This window comes from Corella eumyota, chromosome 2 (genome assembly GCF_963082875.1).
Source record: "Corella eumyota chromosome 2, kaCorEumy4.1, whole genome shotgun sequence".
Classification (NCBI taxonomy): domain Eukaryota; kingdom Metazoa; phylum Chordata; class Ascidiacea; order Phlebobranchia; family Corellidae; genus Corella; species Corella eumyota.
The window spans coordinates 20733092-20751036 of record NC_137491.1 but is presented as its reverse complement, the minus strand read 5'-3'; the positions used below and the strand labels follow the sequence as shown (position 1 = coordinate 20751036).

At 31.4% G+C, this 17945-nt stretch overlaps 6 protein-coding genes across 6 annotated transcripts; 1 reads left to right on the top strand and 5 right to left on the bottom strand.

Annotated features, from left to right (window-relative positions):
• Window positions 1-435: 435 nt before the first annotated feature.
• LOC145741375 (protein Dr1-like) lies at window positions 436-2910 on the top strand. The gene is made up of 4 exons (XM_082558960.1): window positions 436-673; window positions 1095-1230; window positions 1452-1615; window positions 1904-2910. The coding sequence occupies exons 1-4, from the start codon at window positions 602-604 to the stop codon at window positions 2006-2008; spliced, it is 477 nt and encodes a 158-aa protein (XP_082415086.1). The 5' UTR covers window positions 436-601; the 3' UTR covers window positions 2009-2910.
• On the bottom strand, window positions 2386-5668 carry LOC145741374 (growth arrest-specific protein 2-like). Its single transcript, XM_082558959.1, has 7 exons — window positions 5473-5668; window positions 4985-5209; window positions 4529-4672; window positions 3959-4022; window positions 3606-3750; window positions 3266-3388; window positions 2386-2993 (listed from the first exon to the last, which is right to left on the bottom strand). The coding sequence occupies exons 1-7, from the start codon at window positions 5657-5659 to the stop codon at window positions 2736-2738; spliced, it is 1146 nt and encodes a 381-aa protein (XP_082415085.1). The 5' UTR covers window positions 5660-5668; the 3' UTR covers window positions 2386-2735.
• A 782-nt stretch (window positions 5669-6450) lies between these two features.
• Window positions 6451-7798, bottom strand: LOC145742658 (uncharacterized). The gene has a single exon (XM_082560435.1). The coding sequence runs from the start codon at window positions 7796-7798 to the stop codon at window positions 6659-6661; it is 1140 nt and encodes a 379-aa protein (XP_082416561.1). The 3' UTR covers window positions 6451-6658.
• A 576-nt stretch (window positions 7799-8374) lies between these two features.
• LOC145742657 (uncharacterized) lies at window positions 8375-12347 on the bottom strand. The gene is made up of 2 exons (XM_082560434.1): window positions 11115-12347; window positions 8375-9614 (listed from the first exon to the last, which is right to left on the bottom strand). The coding sequence occupies exons 1-2, from the start codon at window positions 12260-12262 to the stop codon at window positions 8483-8485; spliced, it is 2280 nt and encodes a 759-aa protein (XP_082416560.1). The 5' UTR covers window positions 12263-12347; the 3' UTR covers window positions 8375-8482.
• Window positions 12348-13080: 733 nt separating this feature from the next.
• Window positions 13081-14429, bottom strand: LOC145743075 (uncharacterized). The gene has a single exon (XM_082560957.1). It carries the CDS (start codon window positions 13870-13872, stop codon window positions 13219-13221), a length of 654 nt encoding a protein of 217 aa, XP_082417083.1. The 5' UTR covers window positions 13873-14429; the 3' UTR covers window positions 13081-13218.
• Window positions 14430-15427: 998 nt separating this feature from the next.
• LOC145742776 (uncharacterized) lies at window positions 15428-17050 on the bottom strand. The gene has a single exon (XM_082560574.1). The coding sequence runs from the start codon at window positions 16657-16659 to the stop codon at window positions 15532-15534; it is 1128 nt and encodes a 375-aa protein (XP_082416700.1). The 5' UTR covers window positions 16660-17050; the 3' UTR covers window positions 15428-15531.
• Window positions 17051-17945: the final 895 nt, after the last annotated feature.

Below are 17945 nucleotides of genomic sequence, written 5' to 3'. Positions count from 1 at the left end.
TCTTTCAACTCAAATAAAATAAGTAAATCTAGCTTTGGCCGAAACACCTTTGGTTTTGTTTTTTGGAATATATGTTAGCGAATACCTTTTATTAATATGTTCGATGCTTTATGCAATATTAATTATAAACTGCAGCGTAGCTGTAACATTGTGAACTGCATCGTTGCTGTGATGTTGTTTATTTTGTGACAAGTAATTCGTTATAAACGGGTTGCATGTTATATAACTATATTCTAATGTAGTTAAATTCACAAAAGGTAATGCTGCGTTGGTGTTGTTTAAACCTTATCATTATTATTTTTAGTTTAAAATTAGGAGGTCATGTATGTTCTAGTTTAATCATTTTCCGGTATCACCATTTTCTGTTCCTTAATTTTATGTTCCCTCATTTTCCGATCTTTCATTTTCTATTCCTCCATTTTCAGACGAGCCATGTTGTACAATAATAACAAAGAGTAATTGTAGCAAGTCATACAAAATATTTGTAAAATGCGAACCATATTATAAATAAAATCCATAGAAAAGATATTTCCGTGTAGATATTGAAGTATTGGTAAGGCATAACTGACATTATTATTTTTTTTGAATAAAAATATTCAAGATGTCCGACGAAGACGATTTAAATTTGCCAAGAGCTGCAATCAACAAATTAATTAAAGAAACTTTACCACAGGTGATTAATTAATAATTAGCTGTGTGCATGAATCCAAGACCTAACTGCTTAAGAAATTTAGGTTTTACAGTTTTGGAATTGTTGGCAAGACTGTAAAATTAATATTTCCTAATCAACAAAGGTTAAGGGACCTAACACCACACATATGGTCGTGGCCTCAATCCCCACTGCACTCATGCTTTAGCGCTCTTGAGTAAGGCGCTATAAACAATATAAACTCCTGCTGAGCCAGCACTTATTCAGCAGCATAATTACCGGGCAATTATAATCTATAATATCCCAAACTACCACAGGCAACTCGAGACTTGGTTGGGGTAACAAATGTTAATGTTTGGGTCTAAAGAAGGCCTTGCCACATTTGGTAGATCTATATTTTAATAAAGGTCAATAATATTAACTAAAACAGTAATTAATATACTAGGTTAGAGTGTCCAATGAAGCAAGAGAATTAATTGTTGCATGTTGTAATGAATTTATTCATCTTGTTGCCTCGGAATCTAACGATATTTGCAACAAAAACACCAAGAAAACCATAATGCCAGAACATGTGATTGATGGTAAGATAACATTCAATTAATTTGTTTTTTTGCGAGACTAGGTATTATTTTAAAAAAAGCCAAAGCTAAATACAATTCCTAGATTTTGTTTAAACAAAGATCCAAAATACTTTATATATTTGTAGCTTAAAATTGTTTTAATAAAAATAGGAACATATTAAGTTATACTAAAACTTATTTTACTAAGTTTACTAAAACATCTGAATACTTAAAATATAAAGCCCTAGAAAGCCTTGGGTTTAATACTTACGTGGAGGAATGCAGGGAGGTTATGGAGGAATGTAAACATGTCGCTTTAAAGAAGAGGAGGGGTAGTAGCAGATTGGAAAATCTAGGAATTCCAGAGGAGGAGTTGTTACGACAACAGCAGGAACTCTTTGCCCAAGTTAGTTTTAACATATATTGTGTTTAGCATTCGTAATAGTTAACCATATTAAGCAGTATTTGTATAAAGTTTTGGTGATAGGTTTTAGTTTTATGGAAAGGAAAAAATTTTAAGATCCAATAAAAATTATTTTGTTTAAGAATATATTTACTGTTTCATGTAAACCTATAATTTATTATAAACCTTGACAAAAAATAAACTTTTACTTAAGCTTATGGTTGTAATTCAATCTTATTAATAAAAACTGAAACTATTTAGAATTTTTAATTAAATTTAACACATCTTAAGGCTCGCCAACAACAGTTAGAACAGGAGCAACAGGAATGGTTACAACATCAAATGGAGATGGCAAAAGAGGGAAGTGCGCCACCACCTGGCCCTTCTGGTTCTTAACAAATTTGTTTTAAGTTCATTCATGAAGTGGCACCTTAGGCTGGAGGTTTAACTTACTTGTTTGCCTTAAGCTGAGTTTTATTCACGTTTCAAAAAGCTGCATCCAGAGGAATTTACTAAAGTTCCAAATTTTTTCCTTTTTTAATTTTTAACATTTAACTTTAGTAAACAGGTTAAGCAATACGCCATTATCAATATTATCTTCTCGTACTTCTCTATGTTTTTTCCAAAAGAGAATCTGTCACTGTATCTGTGAAGGGGATGCCATTATTCAGTTAACCTATCACCCTTATTGCTGTGCTGCTATAAAAAACTTTGCTTGGCAGTCTATGAAAAGTAAAATTTAAAACTTTCTTGCAACAAAACCAAAACTTTATTCATCAAAATAATTTCTAAATTCTTGATCATCTACTTCTTGCATTATTCTGGGCTAATATCAATTCAATTCTACTGAAACTTTTAAAGTCCAATTTATTGTCTGACAGTGTTAAAGAAAGGTCAATTTGGTAAAAACTAGTACTTCAAAAGGCACCAATTATTGGGCACAATTGTTTTGAACAATGTAAAAAAAACAGTGCACAATAGCTTAAAATTATCAGTAAAAACATGGAACTATTGAAAATGAATTGATGCAGTCAAATTATAGAACTGTTATAGAACACTAAAATTTTTAACTTTACACAAAATATAAAAAATGGCGAATAAAATATAAGTTTAACAATGTTAATTAATTTAATAATCTCCTCGTCCCTTTAGCAGAGTAATATCTGCCTGTGATTGGTACAAAATAATCTTTGTTTTGTTTAAGTGCCTTCATTGCCATATTAGTAATATCAGGAGTATTGTTTATAGAAGTGAACAGGGGCCTGTTTGCTTTGGGTGGGGTGTGGGGAATGAACCTGGTGGGGTCATGGGTTAAAATGTAGTTTTGGAGGGTGTCCCAACCCCCACCTACCCTTACCATCACATGGTGACCACGAAGCATCTAAAAATTTAAAACAAGTTAAGTTCACTGTTATTTAAATTGTTGGTAAAATTTTAGTTGGCTGTAAAGTTGGTCTATCAATAATCTATTAATTGAGTATGTGGTAACTATTAATATGACCCTATATTTTGGTGAAGTAACCCTGGATATAGTGTGTTAACATTATTATACATTTCTGTATACAGTGTAAAATTTGTTTACAAAAAATTTTGTTTTAAAAGAGAACGTATTATTTACTTGGTTTGTACCAAGATAAAGTTCTACTATCTTACCCTAACAAAGAGCAGTTTTCCTTCTATTCTGTACCTTCCTTCCCCAACCCTCACAATATCAACCTGACCTTCAAATGGAGGTCCATCCACAACTTTATGGACTGCATCATCTAGTTTTAAAACCTGTTCAAAACAACTTGTTATATTGGGGTACAATTTGAATTATAGTTATATTTAACTGCTTTTTTAAATTTGTCCTTCATTACATTTAAAAGACAACATTACTACAGGCAATAAAAAAAACTCATTCTGAGTAATAATACAGCTAGCTTGTAGGGCAGGTGTTCTATTATATTATATAACTGAAAATGTTGTTAAAAAAAGTAAACCATTATCCGACCTTTTTCCTTGACTTGATATTGATTGAAAGCGGAGGTTGCATAGTTAAAGATGAAGCCTCCTGTTGATCCAAACTTCCGAAAATCATCTCTTCTCTTTCTAACTCCTCTTCTAATCGGATCAACTCAGGAGCTGGGATGCCCAATCTAAAAAGTTAACTAATTTTAAGTTTTAGTAAAAAAAAATTTGGCCTTTTACAATTACACCGAGTCTTTAATTTGGATTAATTAAAAAGTAATTAATTTAACATAATTTTAAATTCTCAAGATACTTAGTTAATTTTATAATATTATTTATACCATTATTAAATATCGGAGAATTTTGTAATTTAATTTATTGTAAGACAAACATTACCTTGTACTTTTTCTTGCTACTTCAAGTAGACATAAAATTATATTTCGTGGTTGTTTTTGTAAAACTAAAAAAAAATCCAATTTAGTTATTAAATATGGCATGTTTTTTCTTATAAGACCATTGTAAAAGTCCATAAACAAGTCTATGATTAAAGTAAATAATAGATATCTCAAAAGGTTTATAATCCACACCTTATATAATGTAAATATTTTGATATCCTTTAAATCTTAAGCTAAACAAAGAAAAATGGGAGGGCCAGGTTTTATTTAAAAGCCTCAAACAAAAGTTAAAGTTTAAACTAAAAACATTTCTCGAGGATTTGAAACAAATTCTTATACATTGTGAAATCTAGCAACCTATTTAATTCAAAAAAATCATATATCCTGATAAATATATAACTTTTGAAAGTTGATATACAATTTTTGAATTACCAAACAATTTTGCTTTGAAATATTTATTATGACCTTTTGAGTTACAATATGTTATTTATGTTTGTACTATGCTTTGGTAAGGAAAATACACTTTTAATATACACCAATATGTAAGTATCCAACTTAATTACAATCCTACCTAGTCCCTCAGATTCAAACATACAAGATTCATCCACTCCCAACTTCTTGCACCATTCAATAAAGTTGGCAGCATTATCTCGAGCAAGAAATGAACCTGGTTGGGCCTTGCTTCTGTATCTTGGTGGGTCAGGCAACTTTAAACCTAGTAACATATGTTTAGTTGAGATTTATTAGTTAGTGAAAATATAAATAACTAAATTGTATGAATTAAGTGGGAGTTCTGTTTAACACATCATTTAGATAGCTTATGAAACTTGGTATGTTTAAGGGTTTTCACATTATATCTTAAAATTTTACAGACTCAAATTTTTTGTTAAAATGTAAAGTTAAAATGATTCAGTTTTATGACCAAAACTTGACTTATTGTTTATTGACACTTATAAAATCCACAAAATATTACAATATTTGGTATCTTATACAATGGGTTAAACAGATATATCATTAGTTTATGAACCTGTTTTTGTATATCCTTGAACTGAAATTGATCTATGTTGTTGTGTTAAATGATTGGTTTGGTGATTTGATTTAATATAAGCTGATTTTGGTCGTCTGCGTTGGTAATTTACATTTGGGCTTTCTTCTTCTTTAAAAACTTTTGTGCAAATTATATTTGCAAGTTCACATAATAAGGCACCAGTTTGTAGTTCATCTAACAATTTGTCCGCTAATATATTTTTACCTGTAAATTTAAAATATATTTAATTTGTTTAATAGTAATGTGAACTTTGCTGTGTATGCAGCAGTGTGCTTTTGTAAACGTAAATTATAAGAAAAAAATTATAATAAAGACAAAACACGATACAGAAATCATAAATTTAATTTAAAACAATCACAAAAATTATTTTATTTTACATAGAACAATCACAATTTAAAAAGTTAGCAAACTATAATCATAACCACGCAATTTAAAAAAGTTAAATTACCAAAAAGTTATAAATTTACCTGTTAATTTACTTATCCAGTCAGCTAAATCTTCTTTAAGAGGTTTTAAAGATCGGTTTTGTTCCTCAGCTATTCTGTTTGAAATTGGGGAAATTTCGCCCCTATTTTCATTTAAATAACCGTTTTGTTTTGGTGAATTATTAATACCATTCATACAACACTCAGTATACCCGTTTTTGCCACTCATTTTAATCTTTTCTAGAGGGTTTATCTGCGTTCAATAATTGCAAGTTAAAGTTTCATCTGTTGCTAGTGCTTTCAGAGTTGCCAAGCAATTATTTTGGCGGAATTTTAATTTTGGTAATTTTACGCGCAAATGGATTTGCGGTTGTCGGATTATGGCTGTTTTAAATCATATAAAATTAAATAATAACTTGTAAAATGTTAAATAAATGGGTAATAATATCTTATTAATAAATGTTTAAAATCCCATCATGGTGTAGTGGTCGAAATACTTCGCTTTACTACATGAGGTCTTTGGTTCGATCCTCACTGCTTCCACGTTGTAGTGTCTTTGAGTAAGGGACTGCAAATGATACAAACTTTTATTGAGCCAGCACTTAATTATTACCGGACAATTATAATCAATAACATCTTAAACTAACATAGCCAACTTGAGACTGGATCAGGGTAACAAATGTTATTTTATGCTTCGGTTGTGAAGTTGACCTCCCCACATCGAGGATAAATAAATATAAAAATATATATAATTTGTTCGACTCTACATGTTATATTATGACGTGTTTAAAAAGCAAAATGATGCTGCAAGAAAATAACGATTTACTCATTTCCATATTTTTAATATCCTCTATTAATAATCATGATTGTGACGTTGTTCGTAAACCGGATAATGACGTCACTTCCTGTTTTAATTTGGTGCAACTTATTTCGTGATTTTATTATATTAGGTACAAGCAAAGCTTTAAATAGACATTGTTACGTCATAAGAATAATAATAACTTAACAATGTTAGATTATTTTTAAACAATTAACACGAACTTCGAATGTTGAACGGAAGAACGTGTGGAGAAAAGTCACGTAGATATGACGTCACAAAAAGGTCACGTGTAGGTGACATCATAATTTGATACACAAAAATATTAACATGAAGAGAAAGAAAAAAGAAATTTTCCATGCTATTCCTTAAACAAAATATTTTAATTATTTTATAAAAATTGATAAATTGTTATTTTGAGCATGGCGCTGTGAATATTTTCCTGTACGTTTCAAACGAGAAAATGACGCTCAAAATATTGACCCACAAACTAAAATCATAAACAACATTGGTTATTCCTTTTGGTGTACTTCGTGGTAATATAAAAGTCAAGGCAATGAAAGCAGCAACGTCGCTCAATACACAAACAACTGCGCATACGACAGACCTTTGTATTGCTTTAAACACCCTGTCTGTGCTTCCAGATTTCTTCCTTAACCTTGGTTTCTTTGTTTCGGTATCCGATGTTGACTGACGCGGTGTAGTTGCGTCACTTACCGACATTTTCTGCTCCGTGATGTCATTACTTGGTGACGTATTTAGCTGTGTTTCCATGGTTTTGCCGGATTCATGGCTTATGTTTGTTGTCGACATTTCGTTATTTTGCTTCATCGGAGTTTTCTGGAATTTAGTGACTTGGACTCTTCTGTGAACAAACAATGGATAAATAAACAATCCAACTAATACCGATTGTGACGTAAGAAGGGTGGTGACTGTGACGTAATAAGGCACAACATCTTCCTGAAGCTCTAATCGTAGAATACAACCGGTTGGGGAGGACCTGTAAGCGTTTGGGTAAACGAAAAGAACGGCGACGCAAACCCAACTCGCTGCCATAAAGAACCCGCTTCCCCAGTTTAAAACCTTCACAAGCGGGGTGTACAAATCCTTTAATGAAGGTTGAAGATAGAAAGTTCGCTGTCTGAACCATAGATAGATGTAAGTTGGGATTAAAGATACCCCGAATAATATAATCGATGCATCTTCAACATATTCACAATAATAATCTTCCAACGGACTCGGGTTGTAGCCAATAAATAAAACAGTTTGAGTTAAGATATATCTGGGTAGAGTAAGAGGTCCTGTGGCTGCCGCAAATAGTAACACCTGTCCTCCTGTGAAGTCATTTTTCCTTAACTTCCATTTTCCAGATTTGTAAACGTAAGCTATCATGCAGACTGAAAACCAAATTGTTGTCACAATAAAGAAAAGATCAAACACTTCGCTTATGATCCAATCAAATTGTCGTACCGCGATTGCTCGATTATTTACAGTATTATTGGATACAGTTGAGTTTGAAAGCCCAGTCGACATCAATTCTGTGCTGTTCATGTTTACTTTCTATATAATATATAAATGAAAACCTGAACAAACAAACACATTAAATTGTTTATTAACTACAACGATCGATCAAATACTTCCTCATCTAATTAAGGTTTAAAAGTAAAGTTAAGTTGGTTATAATTAGACCATAGTTTAATGTATTTTAATTTTAGCGCTACTAAAACTTATAACCGTCCACCTTTAATTAACATTTACCCCGACCTATGTTAACTTTTTAATTCGAATAAGTTAAATAAAGTGACCGGTCCTTTTATATTTTTCACATTTTAAAAAATTCACGACTTTACAATTTTCTGAAAAGTTGGGAAAAGTTTTAAAGAAATTTTGGTTGGAAGCGATTTTAAAAACATATTTTGCAAGTTATTATAATTTTAATCTTAACCTGATGTTGCATGATCAATCAAACGTGAAAAACAAACCCAAAATAACATCAAAATAAGATTATAATTAAGGATAATTTATTTTTATATCTTTATTGATGCTGGCAATTTTAAATTACATGCTAAAATATACAGAAAATAGAAATCAAATTTTAAACAAAAAATATAATTAATGTAAAAATATTCAATTATGCTGATATTAATTCTGTTTATAACATAGTTTTAAAATAAAAGCGGTATTTACAATATTTTAAAGTTAAAATGCATAAATCTAACAACTAAAGGAGGAATTTTATTTTTTAAAAGCGCAGAGCGCAGTAAAGATTTTTTTATAGTTCTCAAACGAAAAGATAACGCTTAATATATTAACATACAAGCTAAAATCATAAACAGCATTTGTAATACCCTTCGGTGTGTTACGTGGTAATATAAAAGTTAAAGTAGCAGCAGCGGTTATGTCGCTTAATATACAAACAACTGAACATACGACAGATCGCTTGATCGCATTGAGCACTCTGTCCCCACCTTGCGTGTGTTTTATCATCGGTTTTATTTTCTTAAAAGTTCCCATTACACTTGATGATATGCTGTTTGACGTAACATAGTGGGTATCAGTGACGTCATGATGGTTTAAAGAATGTGATGAGGATATTTTGGCTTTGTTGGTTTTATTGTTGTTGCTTGTTGCGGTCGAGTTATTTGAGCATTCGACCACATGGACTTCCGGTATTTGCTTCAACATGGTAACCTGGACTTTACGGTGGATGATTAGAGGATAAACGAACAACCCAACAAGAGTAAACTGAGATATGAGCAACGTTAGGGTTGTCATAAAAAAAGGTAAGACATCCTCTTCGATCCCAGATCGTAGGATACAACCCCAGTTCGATGCTTGATAAGCGTGCGGGTAAATAAACAAAACAGCTACAATAATCCCACTGATAAGCATAAAAGTACCACAACCCCAGCTTATAATTTTAACTGTTTTAGTATATAGTTTTGCCAAGGAAGGTTGTAAGTAAAAAGTACGTTGACGTAGCCATAAGTATAAGTAAGTTGGAATGAGAGAAATTGCGAATAAAAATATCGACGAATCTTCGAGAACTTCACAGATCTGATTGTTTTTCGAGTTTTGTCCGTAGCCAACTAATAAAACTGATTGTGTCAACACAAACCGAATAAAAGTCACGGGACCAACGCTTGCTGCCGCTAATAACACTTGTCCTCCTGTGAAATCCCTTTTTTCAAACTTCCATTTTCCGGTTTTGTAAACGTAAACTGCCATGCTGATCGAGAACCAGATCGTTGTTGTGATAAAAAGTAAAATAAAAATCTCGCTGATAATCCAACCCGGGGTTTGAATCGCACGTTTCATTAAATTTGTCCCATTCTCTTGCATCGTTTCCAATGTTGCATTCATGTTTTAAAATTGTATCAATAACTAAAATCAAAAAAGTTTAAATTAAGTTAAACTTTCACAATCAAATATCAAATGAAATATAACATTTTAGCAAGCAATTAATTATCTGTTACCTTTACTAACACTGACAAAATAAATCATTCTTTAATATTAATAAATAATGTTGTCTTAATTTATTTATATATGTTACCACTTATCAATTCGTATTTTATTTCTAACTTTCAGTAACCGGTAAGCAACGAGGTTTAATTGTAAACAAAAAGTTCATTTTCTTGTCTACTTTTCTATGGTTAAATATATTACCATCTTTATTGAATGGTGCGAAGTATAACGTTAGGCTTTTATATGCTGCTGTTTATATTTAAATCTAAATGACTCCTTCATTTCCGGCTTTCTATAAGGCTTAATTATAATTCGCCGTGTGCCAAAATGTCTGACGATAAAAATTATTCGAATTTTAAGAAAATTTGTTTTTGTTACTTATATATCGTAACAAATAGCAGATATACTTAAAATTTTAACGGTTGGTAGAATATAATTCAGAACTTTAATTATTTGAAAAGCGCATTGAAGCAACCACAGATAACATTTTTGTTACCAAAAACTCTTATTTTTTGTAATCCATGTTTATTGAATACACAACTGCATCTTATAACCTTACGTTGATTGTTTTACTCGTTTATTGACGGTGATGTATTTAACAGTCTGCTAAAATTAATTTTGCAAAAAAATAAACCAGTTATGGATAGAACGTGACTTGAATATTGTTTTTTAAAGGAAGTATTTGGAAATCAACTTAGATGTAGACTTTATGTCTGACGTCATAACAGCCCACGTGACATACTGACAGAAATTTTGTTGTTTCGCATACTCAGTGAGTTCCTAGAATTTTCATTTAAAAACAAATGGGTCAAAGTGACTGATTGAAATTCACCTTCAAATAAATGTTTTTGCTTAAAATTTAACACAAGATATTTTTTGGTATCGAAATTTAATAATGACAAACATTATGTATAAATTTGATATATAAAGTATTAAAATATAATACAAAATGATTTGTAAAGGTTGAACTAAAATAACGATGGGTCACATTATCATGCAAAGTTAAAACGATAACAAAAAATACCAAACGAAAACTGACATAATAAAATTTCCAGTATACAAGAAAATACAAAACTTCACTCTCATTATTTCAATAACAAAATTTCCACCCAAATATTTTCGTATAGACGTAACCATTATAACTCAAGCGTGGTAGTGCATAAAATACTTGTAACAAAAAGTAAAAATTTGCTGCATAATTGCATCTATATATATAACGGCTTAGTGGACAAAATATTTATGTTTGTCAAATTTATAAGCCTGCAAAATTTATAAAACTGCCATTTGTGGTGCGTGGGTAAATTATCACAGGCAAATATTAAATAAGGATGACAACTATATTACAACAAACCTCGATCATATGACAAGCTATCGACAAGTTACATCCAATAAAAACAATTACTCGATCACTTGCAAACTACTCATGGTTTTAAAACAGTTCATATTCTTTATTTTTAAACAGGGCGAATATAAGATCTCCCTGTAATTCTCAAACGAGAGAATAACGCTTAAAATATTAACCCAGCAAATGAGATTGTATAAGGTATGAGTTAAACTTAACGGGGTGGTTCTTGGAAGTACAAAAAATATTATTATTGCAACTATAATAATAATTAAAATACAAACCAATGCACAAGCAACAGATCGTTTTATCAGTTTCAGAACTTTATCGCCACCTCGCGCATGTTTCTTCATTTTAGGTTTGTGGTGGTCTCTAGTTACAGTTTTAATTTTCGGGGGTGTTTTCGGTAACGTCATCGTACCAGTGACATCATCGGTTTCTAGGTTTGTAAACGAGGTTTGGTTTGTTTCGCAATAAGTGATGGTCGCGACAGTATTAGAACGCTGGACCACGCGGACGTCGGGTTGGTGTTCCAACATGGTAACCTGGACTTTACGGTGGATGATTAGAGGATAAATAAACAACCCAACAAGGATAGATTGAGACAGGAACAAGCCAACCCCCACACCAACAATCAAACCTACATCGTTGGGTGTAAAATTTAATACACATCCGCTATTGGAGGACTCATAATCTGACGGATAAACCAGAGCAACTGTTAACCCAATGGCCACTACTATCAATCCAAAGAAGTAAAGCCAGCTTAGAACTTTAACTTTGATCGTGTAAATGTCCTTCAAGAAAGGTTGTTTATAGAAAGCACGTTGACGTAGCCATAGGTAAACACAAACGGATGAAAGGCTGATAGTAACAAACACATTACTCATATCAAGAACTACCTCGCAGATGTGATCATTTGTTTCATTTTTACCGTAGCCAATTAGCAAGAGTGTCTGCGTTAATATCAAACGAATAGCAGTTAAAGGCCCGATGCATATAGCTGATAAGAACACTTGGCTTCTAGTAAAATCTCCCGTTTTCGGCCTCCATTTTCCGGCTTGGTAAACATATACTGTCAAGCTGATAGAAAACCAAATTGTTGTTATAAAGAAAATAATCGTAGCAACCTCGCTTAAAATCCAGCTACGAGTTTGTACGCCAAGTCTTAAGTAGTTTGTGTCGTTTGCTGCAGTTGGGTTGTCGCTCATTTTCGAGTTTCAAATTCAAGAAAATTATCCCTATATCTTAACCTCAACTAAAGCTTGTTAAATGCCACTTACTTGCAACATTATCTGTTCATAAAGAATTTTTACCCACATTCTAACTCAACCATGAACATATTTGCGTTGCGTGAATGGTTTACGGAAAGTTCAACTTGCTTAGAATTATTACATCGATCGTGCTCGGTTAGATTAGCAAGCCCCATATTCGTTCATATAGCGTACAAGTCGCCGTGTTAAAAACACACTTAAAAAACAATTCTTAAATTTTTGTCTCCGTTTAAAGGTCACAAATACAAGTCCCACTAACCCGTTGTATTGGTTGTATAAAATTTTGTAACCTAATAACGGGCGATTTTTGCATTAAAATATTTAAATGAATAAATACAAAACTTTATGTTTTATATAAATTTATTTAAATTTTAGTTGGCTTGCCAATAACTAGGTGGTTCATTATTGAATGCCAATGCAGGGTATTGTCAAAAGTTGTCAACTTTAAATTATTTTTCAATTTTAATTCTAGTGTTTTTTTTTATTTTAAATTTATTTTAGTCATAATAATTCTTTTAATTCCTTTTTATCATATTTTAATATAAAAAACTTAATCATGTGATATAAAACAATATATACAAAATCATGAGTAATATTTCGATGGCAATAACAATGGTTAGAACAATAAGTAAATTAGCAGGAATCACTAAAAGGCATGAAGCTACTTTATGAAAGAAAAACAATGCATTATTCACGCTATACAACAAAAAAAACAATCAATTAATCAAGTTGAATACAAATTGCTATTACTACAAATATTATTTGTTTTTTTTCAAACACTAGAAATACAACCGGAATGCCAATTATAAGAAGGGATAAGTTACAAACCATTGCACAAACCACCGACCTTCTAATGACCTTTAACACTTTATCGCCACCATGTGCGTGTTTTTTCATTTCTGGAGGTTTAACGTTATACTTTTTTTTGTTACAGCACTATCGCTTGGATATGTTTTGTGTGATGTCATTGTACGGGTGACGTCATCAGAATGTAGATTTGTCAATGTAGTTTGGTTGGTGTTGCAGTTGGTTGTTGTTGGGGAGTTATCGGAGCATTCGACCACGTGAACTTGAGGTTGGGGCTGCAACATGGTAACCTGGTTCTTACGGTGAATAATTAGAGGATAGATAAAAAACCCAACAAGGATAAACTGAAACAAAAACATAACTAGGCCCAGAATCAAAAGTAGTCGTGGATCTTTATGCGAAGAATTAAGAATGCATCCAAACTGCGATGATTGATAGTCTGTCGGGTGAACAATTTGAACTGTAAAACCTACAACACTGATTATCATACATATAAAACAACTCCAGATTAAAACTTTAACTTTGGTCGAGTATAGCTCTTCTAAGAAAGGTTGTTTATAGAAAGCACGTTGTCGGAACCATAGGTAGAAATAGGTGGATGACAAACTTACGGCATATATCACGCTACCAACATCTAAAACTACTTCGCAAATGTGATTATTTCTTTCATTTACATTGTAGCCAATTAACAAAATTGATTGCGTAAGAATTAAACGAACAACAGTTAAAGGCCCAATCATTGCAGCTGATAGAAACACTTGGCTTCTAGTAAAATCCCCTTGCTCAGACTTTTTTTTCCTGATCTGTAAACATATCCTACTATGCTGATTGAGAACCAAAAGGTCGATGTGATAAATATGAGGAGACAAATTCGCTTAAAATCCAACCAGGAGTTTGTATTTGAAGCCTCAGGTAATTTGTGCTGTTCTCTGTTGATTGGTTACCGTTCATTTTTGAATATTATAAGTTTATCTTTGTACTGATTGTAACTTATGTTCTCTATAAACTAGTAGCACTAACTTATTTCGTTAGCTGTTGTTACGTAAAACTTAAACAACATGAGACACTCACATTAAAATGTATTAATAAAATACAAAATTTTAATTCTTTATATAAATTTAATCAATGAAGAGTTGAATACCCAGTTTGACGGCTAGGTTCTTTTAAAAAATGATTCAGGGAATTGTTTCTTTTTGTTAATTTTTAATTTATTTAAAACATAATGCGCCTGTTTATTTGCAAATTTTAAATAATTTAGCACAAAGAATTGTATTTAATAAAAATTAAAAAAAACAGCTTGATTGTAAAACACTTTAAAAAAATTTGAATAAAAAAATTTGAACCAAACTAAGCTTAATGTATACATAAAACATGAGTAATAGCTTCACTTATTCTTACAGTATAATATAAAAAAATTTGCAACAGGAAGTTTTAGCACATCTAGCAAAGGCAATCTCTTTATAATGCCAACTATCCTATACCATCATAAATTTTTATTTCTTATTTTTCGGCCTAGGAAAATGAATTATTTTTGTTCAATTTTCAAATAAGATAATAACACCTAAATTATAAACTCACAAAACTAGATGATTTAAAATAAAAGTTATACCCAATAATGTGATTTAAATGAATATAAATATAACCGGTTTGTGAACCTAATTAAAGATTAAGATACAAGCTACAATACAAGCTAAAGTTACTTGATCAGTTGTAACACTTTATCGCCACCATGTGCATAATTCTTTATTTTAGGTTTACGGTAGTCTTTTGTTATAATATTTATTTTTGGGGAAGTTTGTGTACTAGTGACGTCATCGGCATATAGGGTTGTAAACAAAAACTAATTTGTTTTGAAGTTAGTTGTTGTTCACTGTCAAATTGATCAGAAACCAAATTGTTGTTATAAAGAAAATTATGGTAGCAACCTCACTTAAAATCCAGCTACGAGTTTGTACGCCAAGTCTTAAGTAGTTTGCTACTGTTTGGTTGTCGCTTATTATCGAGTTATTTTAATTTTTTTATCTTCATTTTACTCAAAGCCACAATATTCTAATACCAGTGACTTAAAACAGGAGCTTTTTATGCATGGGACACTTTTTGCCCGATATACGAATATAAAACTCGAATCTTTATTTAAAGTTAATTAAACCACAGTTGACTACCCAATATGGCGTTTTGTTTATTATTAAATATTAAAGCAGACTTCTGTCTTTTTTGTAATTTTGATGCAAAATATTTATAGCACTTTTAACTGAATTTATTCGAAACATAACAAGCTTAAATATTTGCGAACAAATGAAACAATACTATTGCATGTAAAACAAAATAAAAAAGGGGTTGATAATAATAGCAAGTAGAACAAATATAATCAAACGATATACTTAAATACACTGGCGATTTTATTTCATTTTAGAGCATGGCGCTGTGAATATTTTCGTGTACGTTTCAAACGAAAAAATGACGCCTAAAATATTGACCCATAAGTTGAAATCATAAATCACATTCGTGATCCCTTTCGGCGTAGTAGAATGTAGTATGTAAGTTAAAGTTATGTAGGCTGCAAAGTCGCTGAAAACACAAACTAACGAACAAACAACTGATCTCTGTATTGCTTTTAACACTCTGTTACTTTGAACTGAGCACATCGATTTGGGTCTTTTTCGATGATGTTTTACTCTAAAACCACTTATCATAGCGGATGATCGATTTGGTGACGTATCCGAATAACCTTGACTTGTGACGTCATACGACGGTGACGTAGAGATTTGTGATTGGGTAATTCTGTGGTCAACATCCGTGGGTGACCTTGTATTGTTTGAGCATTCGTCGATTTTAATTTGGGGAATTTTCTCGATTCTGGTAACTTGAACTTTTCGATGAATCACCAGCGGGTAAATAAACAACCCGACAAGAATGACTTGAGATGCGAGAAGGATTGCTGCAGGCGCGTAAAAAGGAAGCTCGACTTCAGGGCGAAATATGCAGCCATCATATGATGATTTGTAAGCATGTGGGTGTATAAACAGAACGACAATGCTAACCCCGCCAAGTATCAGAAACACCAAGCTTCCCCAGCTTAAGACTTTAACTTTTTTAGTATATAGTTTTGTTAGGGAAGGTTGTAAATAGAAGGTACGTTGACGAAGCCATAAGTATAAGTATGAGGGTAGTAGCCCGATACCGAATAAGATAATGGTCGCATCGATTAAAATTTCGCAGATTTTGTCATTATGTTCACTGACTCCATAACCAACTACTAGTACAACTTGTGTTACAATCAGACGAGGGATAGTTAAAGGCCCAACTAAAGCTGCTGCTAACAACACTTTTCTTCCAGTAAAATCATTCTTCTTGAAATTTAATTTTTCGGTTTTGTAAACGTACATTCCAATGCTAACAGACAACCAAATTGTTGTTGTTATCAAAAAAATGGTGACAGCTTCGCTTACAATCCAACCAGGAGTTTGCATTGCAAGATATAAGTAATTTGTGTTGTTAAAACCCGGTTTTTCTTCGGTCAAATTCATAATTATTCACATACATCAATACTAATACTTTAATATATTAACCAAAACGATAATACTAAATTTTACAAATTTTATTTATAAAATATGATTCAAAAATTTTTCCTAAATTACGAAAAACAGTTTCCTGAAATACTTTGTTTTTTATCTTCACTTGTCACCTTTTTACTTTGTTATTTTTAACATAGCGTGGCATTGCTAACCGCACGTTTGACCCTAGTGTTACGGTTATTTTGAGGTTTCCTCAATTCTAGCTACTAGCGTGAGCCAGATGACTTAACCGCTTATTCATGCTTACACGCATGGTTAACAACAATAAATTCGACAAAGGTTGCAATTTTTCTTAACCGTTTATAAGATTATTAGTTCAAATGCGGGTTATCTTTATCTAAGTGCAATTTGCTAACTTTCTTCAAGTAATTCGACAGCATAAATAATTTAAGTTTAATTGTAATTGCAACCTTTAGTAAATTAATTTTGTTAAAAATTGATAACTTTTAATTTACTGATTTGTTAATTTTACTCTTTCCAAAAATACTTTTATGATAAATTGCATTATAATATATATAAACTACTTATATTTTTGCAATTATTAAAATAATTTCAGTAGTTAACGTATACACAAGACGCTTATTACTTAATATAGTGTCGTCATATTTTACTCGCCCACTAGACTTATCCTACTAACTACTGATCTATTAGTTACTTAGTAACAATCCACGGATTTTCCGGTATCAGATTTAATTTACTGATTTGTTAATTTTACTCTTTCCAAAAATACTTTTATGATAAATTGCATTATAATATATATAAACTACTTATATTTTTGCAATTATTAAAATAATTTCAGTAGTTAACGTATACACAAGACGCTTATTACTTAATATAGTGTCGTCATATTTTACTCGCCCACTAGACTTATCCTACTAACTACTGATCTATTAGTTACTTAGTAACAATCCACGGATTTTCCGGTATCAGATTTAATTTACTGATTTGTTAATTTTACTCTTTCCAAAAATACTTTTATGATAAATTGCATTATAATATATATAAACTACTTATATTTTTGCAATTATTAAAATAATTTCAGTAGTTAACGTATACACAAGACGCTTATTACTTAATATAGTGTCGTCATATTTTACTGGCCCACTTGACTTATCCTACTAACTACTGATCTATTAGTTACTTAGTAACAATCCACGGATTTTCCGGTATCAGATTTCCATAATTATATTTCACCCTTTGTTGTTAGTTGCAACTGTCAAATTGATATATTACTTTTC